This window comes from Cryptomeria japonica, chromosome 3, assembly GCF_030272615.1.
Source record: "Cryptomeria japonica chromosome 3, Sugi_1.0, whole genome shotgun sequence".
Taxonomy (NCBI): domain Eukaryota; kingdom Viridiplantae; phylum Streptophyta; class Pinopsida; order Cupressales; family Cupressaceae; genus Cryptomeria; species Cryptomeria japonica.
This window is the reverse complement of record NC_081407.1, coordinates 737,164,048-737,175,059: the sequence shown is the minus strand read 5'-3', so window position 1 is coordinate 737,175,059 and position 11,012 is coordinate 737,164,048. Positions and strand designations below refer to the sequence as shown.

The window sequence follows — 11,012 nt, the reverse complement described above, 5'->3', positions numbered from 1 at the left end:
TAGCTCAGCGCTCACCCTCTCTCTGCTAAGGGAACGTATTGCGAACATAGAGGAGGATAAGCAGGAGGCTAGGGACATGTACAAGTTCCTGTCCAATAAATGGAATAGTGCCATTGATGCCACTGGGGTGCGAAAGGCGCCCCTATTGTTTGTTTTTGTGTTTTCTATTGCTGTTTTTTTATTTCTAAGACTTGGTCTCTTTTTGTTGTTAGTTGTTGTTAATGTTGTTATAGTGTTGTTTTTGCACTGTGGTCTCGTTAATAGTTATGCTATGTAAAGGGCCAGTGCCCTAGTTCTCACTACTTTTTTAATAAAAAGCAAGTATATAAATGGTTCTAATTCTTGCTAAAACTATGCAAGTTAATGTGTTTTCTTGAACCAACCTTCCTATAACACCTTGTTGTTGGGCAACTCTCATATCATGAAAATAAATGTATCAAAGATTATTAATATTGTTTATTTCATTTGTTTGTAAATTTATATGTTCAATGATAAGCATTATTACCAATAAATAACGCAGTGAAAATTTTCTTCAAAAGAATCTAATTGTTTCCAAAAATGAGAAAATTTAAAAATTTGTTGAATAATATCCATATCGAATTATATGATACGATGGCTATTTGTACAAATTAACATTCATGTTGTAGTCTAAATGTGTATAGATTTATAATGTTATCTAACTATTTATGTGATATTAAAATTCATTTAAAATTTACTTTTAATTTCCTATCGGCATATCCCTTGAACCTCTTATAGGTGCAAGTGCTAGTGATATATTCGAAATGTCATTTTTAACATACTTAGTATTCTAGTTGTAATCATATTTTCACCATCTCAATATTAATCAAATAAATTATACTTATTTTATTAGCTAGAATTTATTTTTTAATGTTTCCTCCATCTAATTAATTAAATAAGTTATATTTATTTAACTAATATACCTATCTTTAGAGGAATATAGGTATGTCAAAATTTATCATATTTGTTCATTATTTCACTTAAAAAATTATTATATTTTTCATATTTTTATTAAACCCTTGACCAAAGCAAAAAATCTATTAAAACTACATTATTATTATATTATCATATCATTATATTATTATTATAATATTAGATTGAGATAATCACGAAGTTAATTGATTGCATGATGGAGATTGACAAAAATGATTGATTAATTAGACTCACAGTGAGTGGTAATGAGAGGAGAAAATAAATAAAATATTTTTTGTGTTTTTCATGCAATTAAGTGTCACAAACACGTTAAAATAAATGCTTCTAGTTTTTATTGAGGGATTTTTTTGCATCCATTATGTGAGTGTAATACACCTTCGACGTAATTAAACTAACATTTTACATCTATTATTTTCTAATTGATAATATAATCTAATGATTTGATTAATTATCCTACTCATGTATCCTATTATAATCCCCCACTAATAGGACAATCATGTCACATCCACAATTCAAAATTCAAATGAATACAAATGATCAAATCCAAACCAAATTCAACATTCAATCTTAGCCATCAAGTCAACTAAACTAATCTTAGCCACACATCTCCAACCACCTTCAGTTCAAACTCAAACTCAAACTACCATTTAATCCCAACATTCATCTAATCTAACTAATCCAAGCCTTCCATCCACCAATCGCTAGCATCATTAAGCTTAAAGAAGTTAGCGATGCAAAAGGTAGGTTTATTCATTTTTTCTTATCTACTACTATGGGGATCAACACCAATAATTAGATGGAAGCTTGTATCATTCTTTTGCCTCTTGAAAAAACTTGTTGGTTGGGCTACAAAAATTATTTGCAAAACAAAATTCTTAATCATGGTTTCTCTTTTGAATGGAGAGAGGACTCATGTGTCCTCGTAACATTTGGCAACTTAGTTGAGCAAATTATTTATCTCACTCCTATGGTTGAAGTCATATCCTTTGCTTATAACCCTTAGGAATGGAACTCAATTGTAGTTGTCTTGTCAAATGGACTATAGGGTAAAATCACAACTAACATAAATCTAAGTAGGGGTCTTTGCCTTTTGAAAAAGTCTCTTAGCTTCTTCATCTTGTTCACCCGACTCTCCCTTTTGTACTCTAATGCACCTCAAGTTTGTTGATTGTTAGTCTGCTTGAAACTCTTCAATAAAGCCTCTTTGCTAGTCTTATATACTTTTTTTGACTTCTTTGGCAAGCTTGGTATCTTATTTATACTAGTTTGGCTAATAAGAAGCTCATTATATTGAAGGAATATAGTTGTTTCATAGGCTCTATGAGCTATATTTCGAGAGTGTATTATGGAAAATCAATCATAATTTTATGTATTCTTACTTTACTTAAGAGTTTGGCTAGTTGAAAATCACTTTCTTGCAATATAATAGATTTTTCTTAATATAATTCTCTCTCTCTCTCTCTCTCTCTCTCTCTCACACACACACACACACACACACACACACACACACACACACACACACCAACACACACACACAACACACACACTCATTCACACACAGTATTCTTACTTTACTTAAGAGTTTGGCCAGTTGAAAATCACTTTCTTGCAATATAATAGATTTTTCTTAATATAATTCTCTCTCTCTCTCTCTCTCTCTCACACACACACACACACACACACACACACACACACACACACACACACACACACACACACAACTTTAGTTGAAAATCACTTTGTTATGGTATAATAGATTTCTCTAAATATAATTTAATATTTTACCTATATATGTATAAGAGACAAATGATAAAATATTTCAAAAGAAGCTATTAGTTTATAATAATTTTTAAAGAAAAAACTTATATATTGAATTCCTATAAATTATATAACAAAAAAAAATTGTTTTTCAATTGAAAAAATCTATATACTTAATTTTTATTATTATTATAATAAAAAATATTTAGAATATTATATTTCTATATGATGAAATTATCAAAAAAATTATAAAATTATAAAGAAATTACAACCTCTTAGAGTTGAAATCTTTTTTTTTTAAGAATAAGATGAAAATAAATTACAATTCTTATAAAAAAAAGGATGTCTCAAGAACAACAATATTTAGTCATCAAACAAAAAAAGAGCAACAGGTTGAAACGACAAGATGTTGCCACTAGCTAATAACAACTACCAAGAAAGCCAACTACTATTTACAACACAACTAGTCATAGCTGGGACAACAAATATGAGCTTAGCTGAAGCAGTGGAACATTTCTAAGGAAACTCCTAAGCCATCAATTTGAACATCTTTGTGAGAACTTAGTGATCCAACCTTCCATAGAAACATGAAGTCGTTGAGAAGAAGAGACTGGAAGTCTAAGTTTGAGCAACCATAACAATGTATTTTAGCTTCCTTGTTTTTCAATAGCATGCAGTTGGAGAAGGAGGTTATTGTTTTCTCCTCTAGAGAGAAGCAGAGTTGTGTTGTTGGTAGATTTTTCAGTTGGAGAGACAAATTGACAAATCATTTGAACTTCAATCTGAAGAGAGAAGATGGTGTTGGAGAATATAGCAAGATAGCACAACTTCCATATGAACTTCATTATCACATGCCTGTTAAGTATGGGAGAGAATATCGAGAGATTGTGAGGCACCCAAGAGAGCAGCTTTCGAAGTCCATGGTCGAGGGAATAGGCTAGACAAAGAGGAGAAAAGTGAGTGTCATATTTTATGAGCATAAATGCAAAACCAAAAGGCATGTTTAATAGACTCATTTTAGCACAAAAGGGACAAGAGAAACAAACTTAAGCCAATTACCAATGGGAAGTTTAACATTGAAATCTTCTCCTCTAAGATTCAAATAGTAATATTGTAGCAAACAATATTTGTAAGGCAAAAAATTAATTGAAAGGAGGGTTTCAAATTTCAAAATTTTCAGAAACAATTCAAAAGAATCTAATTTCACGATACCTAAAAAACACTACTTGATCTCATAGACATTACTAAAATCTTTTATTTTATTTCAGTACCTCCTTAATCTTTCATTTTCTAATCTATTAGAGCTGAAATCTTCTCCTCTTAAAATTAAAATAGCTATATCAATGCAAGCAAGTCTTATAAGACGGGGTTTCAAATTTCAAAAATATTAAGAACAATTTAGAAAAACCTGATTTCATAACAATTAAAATCTTCCATTTTCTTTCAATACCCACCTTGATCTGGACACACCTAATTTGGCTCCAAAATTGCACTATTGTACGATCGATAACTTTCATGTTATGCACACAAAAACTGCAAAATAGACACAAAATGGTTGCGGGGCTCGACATAAACGTTACGATCACTATCCCCACTATAATATAACACGAAAGTTATCGCCTTACGACAAGACATTTTTGAAACTAGAATAACTACAACCCCGTGATCTTTCATTTTATTTCAATACCCACATCAAGAGTAGGCAAGACTGAGCTAAATTCACCAAATAGTAGGTGAACAATGCAAGAAACAGATGAAATGAACGACAAGAAAAGGAATAAAGGAGAAGAGAAGGGCTACTTAGTCGGAGAAGGGATAGGCCTCATATCTGAGGGAGCAGTCCACAAGTCTAACCCTAGCACCCACTGCACTTCCACAGGTGTTCTGCACACTCTGCCTCGCCGCCTTCAGACATTCCCCCCTGTCCTGTACGGACAGAGTTGCATTGCATGTAGCATGGCCGTACGCAAACGAAATGGGGAAGGGCGAAATGTTGAGGTAATCACATTTGTTGGAATCAGAGGCCGTCTGCTCCACCAGATCCTCCTCTACATAATCCACGCTCTTCTTGAATGGATCATCCTGACTGTAAGTATTCCCATTGCACAGGGTTTGCACTACTTTTGTGTTGGGTACTCCAATTGCATGAAATGCAAAACCCACAATTAAAATCACTATTAAAATGGGTTGGCATGCAGGCTTCCTCATCTTCTCTGCAACTTTTAGGAATTTCTTCAGAGAGAAAAGTGCCTAGAAGAGGTCTTTTGGGTCGGCATGAATTGAGGCAAGGGATTCAGAAGGGTTAATAATGGAATGGATGGAGAATGGAGAATGGAGGGGACCCATAAGTATTGGGAATGCTGTCTGGTCAAATCAAGAAGGTGTATGTTTGCTTCTGGATGATGGAGACTTCTTGTGTTGGATAGTTCTGCTGAGTCAGGAATCAAAGCTTTGGAGGAAAAGAAGTTATTAGAGTATATTTTAATTTTGTTTTTTATATTTGACCCATTTGGGAAAAAAGAAAACTATAGCTAATGATAGGGACATAGACCTAACTTGTGATTAATTAATGAGTATAGTTCTTATGGTAAGTTAATAATGGAGACTAGATTTAAGTTAATTGGAGGGATGATATTGATTAATGAAAATCATAAAGTAAGGGATTAAAAACTTGCTTTTATATTGTGATTGATGTATTAAGGTTTTTTATGATAATGGATTAATGTTTAAAGAATGGAGATAAATTGATATTGGGTTTTGTGTCATCTAGGATAAAATTGTATCTTTAATCTAGTTTTTATGGTATGATCATCTTTTATTAGTGTAGATTTATTTTCTATTTATGTGAATTTGTTAAATATATTTTCATATGTCATAATGGAACCTTTAGGGGATTTCTTGTAGGTAAAAGATTGAAGACCTCAACTGTTTTCAATGAGAAGTCACACTCTTATGTCAATCTATAAGATTGAAACAACACCATACATGTTATGATTATGTATGCAAACATGTCAATGAGATCTTTGCTAGGGCTTGATGTGAATACTTGATAATGTTCTCTTTTGATGTTAAATCCATGATACAAATCAATACTAGTGTAATCCTTCGAATGACTTAGGAGATGTCTATAAATACAAGTCCCCTATTTAATTCATGGTAAAAGGCACGAGTCAACATGGTAAAAACTAGATTTCCAAAGGGGTCAACTCAAAGCGTAAGACTTTGAATTTGAATTTTAAGGTATACTAAACTATGTTCATAGTCTTATCCTTGATGCATGAAGTTATGCTTGTGACATTATCCAAAGAAGGAAAAATCTTGTGGTCTATAGATAAAAATGTGTAAACAAATCCAAGATACTATATAAGGATCATGCCAAGTGTCACTTCTTTATCTTCAAATAGAATCACATCCTTCATACTTGCATACATAAGGTTGTGTGTCGTACCTACAAAAAAATAACATTAGTGCCCATGTAAATACATAGTCTTCATCATAACACATTATATAAGTGAACTAACAAACTATAGCTAAAAAGTTATAAAATATATTATAAAATAAAGTTATGATGTACAAGGCAATTAAAGAATTAGGTCCAAATTGGATTCCACAATATGTGCATGCGTGAAACCGTGTGGAAATTGAGATGGAGTCTTGTGGATGTAACCAAGTTGGTCTCCACAAAACCAAGTAAATTTTATGAATGATGGTGTGATGTATAGGGTCCTTGTGGAGCCAGAATTGGTGCCGCCTACAAAAATATGAGGTCATGCAAACATGTTCTTGTGTAAAATCATGATGTATATAGGTTTTTATTTATTTTGAAGTCACCAAAAGGACTCACATGAGCAAGAAAACGTTCCACACAAGAGCAAATCAATGAATACCCTATGCTAATAATAATGCTATGCATACAAGATGAGTAACATACAAGAAACTTATTTATATAGGCAAGGGTGAGACATAAAACATCATAGGATTATGACATTTATCAAAGTCATATGGATTGAGACACAAAAACTAAATGTCTTAAGTGAACCTAACTAATGAGGTGTGAATAAGACCTAAAAGGGAATCAATTAAGTACTATACATTGTTCGCACCAACACACTGTTAGGAATTGCATGCAAAAAAATCAATTATGTGCAAATAAAGATTAAACAGAGGAATGAAAAACATAGAAATAATAACACATAGGAGACGGTTTTAATGTGGTTCACCCAAAATCAGGCTACGTCCACCAAACAAAGAGTCCAATATTATTATCTAGTAAATCGAACCGATTACAACCAACAATCCCTTGCAACTCAATACCACTGCAAAATGCTACAAAATTCTCTACATAAAAACCTAACCCTTACCCTTTTTTTTATCAAGACTTATGTTGGTTACAAAATTAGGGTTACAACATGTCAGCCAATAGAAAAAATAACACCCAACGCTGCCCCCAAACCCCCGTAAAAAAATATGGGGGAAAACTGCGCCGATAGGAGTAGGGAAAATTTAACCTCCGAGTCTAATTAGGCTCCATTTAACAACAATCTCCCACTTGGAGACTGATCAAACTCCACAACATATCATCTCCCACTTGGAGACTGATCATAACACCGCTGACCCTGAAGCTCCCACTGGAATGAAACACCCTGGACTCTACTGTTCTATTTTATTGTTTCTAGTCTTGAAGACCAACTGAAGTTGAAGAGGAGCTCAACTTCTCCCTTGTCACCGCCTTTGTAAACATATCCGTTGGATTTTCATCTGTATGTATATTTTCCAGCTTTAATTGTCCATCATCCAACACTGACTGAATGAAGTGATACCTCAATTGTATGTGTTTTATCTTTGAATACAAGGTAGAATTCTTTGCAAGATGGATGACTCTTTGGCTATTTGTAAACAAATAACTATTAGCCTATCTTTTACCCAATTCTTCCATGAAAGATTGCAGTCATATCATCTCTTTGCTTGCCTCTATTGCAACTACCTACTCTGCCTTTGTGGTGGATAAAGCAACCACCTTTTGCAACCTAGAGAGCCAACTCATCGCTGTCCCACCGATAGTAAAGACATAACCTGTAGTACTCCGTCTAGTATCAATATCCCCTACCAAATCTGAGTCTACATAACCTGCTAAATCAATATTAGAGCCCCCAAAACAAATATGTTTATTGGATGTACCTCTCAAATACCTAAGAACCCATTTAATTGCATTCTAATGCTCCAATCCGGGATTACTCATATACCTACTTACGACCTCAACAACATGTGCAATATCCGTTCTCGTGCATACCATAGCATACATTAAAATTCCTACAGCTGAAGCATATGGTACCTTGGACATTTTTTCTTTCTCCTCTTGTGTCTTTGGACACATCTCCTTAGTCAATTTTAAATGACTAGGCAAAGGTGTGCTGACAACTTTTGCATTCTCCATATGGAATCTCTGCAACACCTTTTCAACATAATCAACCCAAGGTAGAGTCAATTGTTTGTTCTGCTTATCTTTGCAAATTTTCATACCAAGGATTTTTTTTGCTGTCCCCAAATCCTTCATAGCAAATGATTTTGCTAACTGTTGTTTTAACTCTTTAATGTGATCCATGTTAGACCCCGCTACAAGCATGTCATCAACATATAAACATAAAATAATGTAGTTGTCATTGTCCAACTTCTTAAAATAAACACAATGGTTAGAATTACACCTGGTGTAGCCTTGTTCAGTCATAAAACTATCAAATTTCAAGTACTATTTCCTAGGTGCTTGTTTCAAGCCATATAAACTCTTTTGCAATCTGCACACCAATTTCTCCTTACCTTGGAACTCAAATCCTTGGGGTTGTTCCATATATATCTCTTCCTCCAAATCACCATGGAGAAAGGCAGTTTTAACATCTAGTTGTTCCAAATGCAAATCTTCAACAACCACAATATTTAAAATAGTATGAATATAAGTCATCTTAACAACTGGAGAAAAAATCTCAGCAAAATCAATAAAATCCTTTTCTTTCTTCTCATGCTGCTGCAATTGATCTTTGTACAACACCTTCTGATTGAATACAACATCCCTGCTTCTCACAATTTTTCAAATTTTCAACATTCCAAAGCCTATAACCAAATTCATCAATGCCATATCCAATGAAAATACATTTTTGTTGATTTTGCATCTAGCTTGGTTCTATTTTCAGAATCTACATGTGCAAATGTTTTACATCCGAAGGTTTTGAGAAAAGAATAGCTCACTTTCTTACCTGTCCATACTTCCTCTGAAATACCACAGCCCAAAGGAGTTGAAGGACCTCTATTAATTAAATATACAGTAGTATTGATAGCCTCTGCCCACATGTTTAAAGATAGCCCAACATGCAATCTCATGCTCCTTGCATGCTCCATAATTGTCCTATTCATGCGCTCAACCAATCCATTTTCTTATGGAGTCATTGGAACCGTTTTCTGCCTACGAATTTTATTAAAGGAACAATAATCCTCAAATTCTTTACTGCAATACTCACCACCATTATCAGACTCGAGACATTTTTGTCTTTTACCCATCTCATTCTCAACCAAGCTTCTCCATTTATTAAATGTTACAGAGACATCAAATTTCTATCTAAGGAAATAAATCCAAACCTTCCTAGTTGCATCATCTATGAATGTAACATAATATTGAGATCCACCGTGAGAAGACACTTGAGTCAGTCCCCATACATTTGTATGTACAAGCTCCAATTTTTCATCTTTCTTTTGCTTTCCATCCTTGAGAAAACTAACTCTCTTTTGTTTACCATACACACAAATTTCACATAAATCCATATTAATGCATTTTAGACCTGGTAAAAGCTTTTTAGAATGAAGTACCTTCATACCTTTTTCACTCATATGCCCAAGTCTGTTGTGCCACAATGTTGTCTTAGAACCTGCAACAACTGTTTTAGTCTCTTCCTGCGAATCTGCAATAATTGTTCCTGAATATGTTTGGGTTTTCTTTGCAACAACTAAAGTAGAAAGAATAGTATGACCTGTACAAAGATATCAGGTGCCTGCTTTCACACCTTTTTCTACTATCAAGGCACCTCTTGAAACCTTCCAATTTTTATCATTAAAAGTAACTGTGCAACCTTCATCACCTAACTGCTCTGCTGAAATTAAATTCCTACTCAGCCTTGGAACATGAATTACCTCTTGTAGTAGCCAATGATTCCCATTCTGCAACTTAATCTTAAGTCTTCCCTTTCCAACAATTTGACAGAGTTCATTATCTCCCAAATAAACCAACCCAAAGTCTCATTGGACATAATCAAGAAAATAACTTTTATGGGGTGTAGCATGAAATGAGGTCCCTAAATATAAAACCCATGAATCATCAACATTATCTAGGGAAAGAATCAAAGCATCTTCTTCAGATTTATTACTTACCACATTTGCCTCCTTATTACCCTCTTGTTTGTCTCCTTCTTTATTCTTCTGAGACCAACAATCTTTCTTCAGATGACTTGGTTTCCCACATTACCAACAATTTTTTGGTCCTCTGGATTTCCTCGTGACTTCCCATGACTTCCAGAACCTTTTCCTCTCTCCTTTGGTCTACCCCCGCTTTCTGCATTCAAAACACTACTTGATGTGGATCCACCTAAGCTTTTCTTGTCCTTTGATTTTCCTCATGACTTCCCATGACTTCCAGAACCTTTTCCTCTCTCCTTTGGTCTACCCCTGCTTTCTACATTCAAAACACTACCTAGTGTGGATCCACCTAAGATTTTCCTATGAATTTCCTCACTCACAAGAACACCAACAACATTATCAAATTTTAAGGTATTTGAACCAGAAACAATGTTACTAATCGCCATTACCAAACCATTCCAACTTTCAGGCAAAGAAGATAATACCAGGAGAGCCCTAACTTCTCCATCAAAATTTACCTTTAGAGAAGACAACTGACTGGTAATCGTATTAAACTCATTTAAATGATCTATCACAGATCCACCTTCAATCATTTTCAGATTAAATAGATGCTTCATGAGAAATACCTTATTTGAGGCTGAGGTTTTTTCATACAATTTAGCCAGTGCGGACATCAGTTTTGCAGTCGTTGTTGCTTTTGTTATATTGAATGCTACAGATAGTGCTAGCCACAACCGAATGGTTCCTAGTGCCTTTCTATCCAAAATATTCCAATCCTCATCACTCATTGTGCCTTTCTTGGTTGTTCCTTCCAACGACCTCCATAAATCCTTCTGATAGAGATAATCCTCCATCTGCATCTTCCATAACTGATAGTTCTGCCCATTGAATTTTTCTACCTTCAA

General features: G+C 34.1%; 1 protein-coding gene across 1 annotated transcript; it reads right to left on the bottom strand.

Moving 5' to 3' along the window:
- Positions 1 to 4,509: 4,509 nt before the first annotated feature.
- Positions 4,510 to 4,917, bottom strand: LOC131074893 (antifungal protein ginkbilobin-like protein). Its single transcript, XM_058011624.1, has one exon. The coding sequence runs from the start codon at positions 4,915 to 4,917 to the stop codon at positions 4,510 to 4,512; it is 408 nt and encodes a 135-aa protein (XP_057867607.1).
- Between the last annotated feature and the right edge of the window lie 6,095 nt (positions 4,918 to 11,012).

Excerpts from the sequence above, each read along its gene's own strand:
- LOC131074893 (XM_058011624.1), bottom strand. The coding sequence starts at position 4,917 with ATGAGGAAGCCTGCATGCCAACCCATTTTAATAGTGATTTTAATTGTG.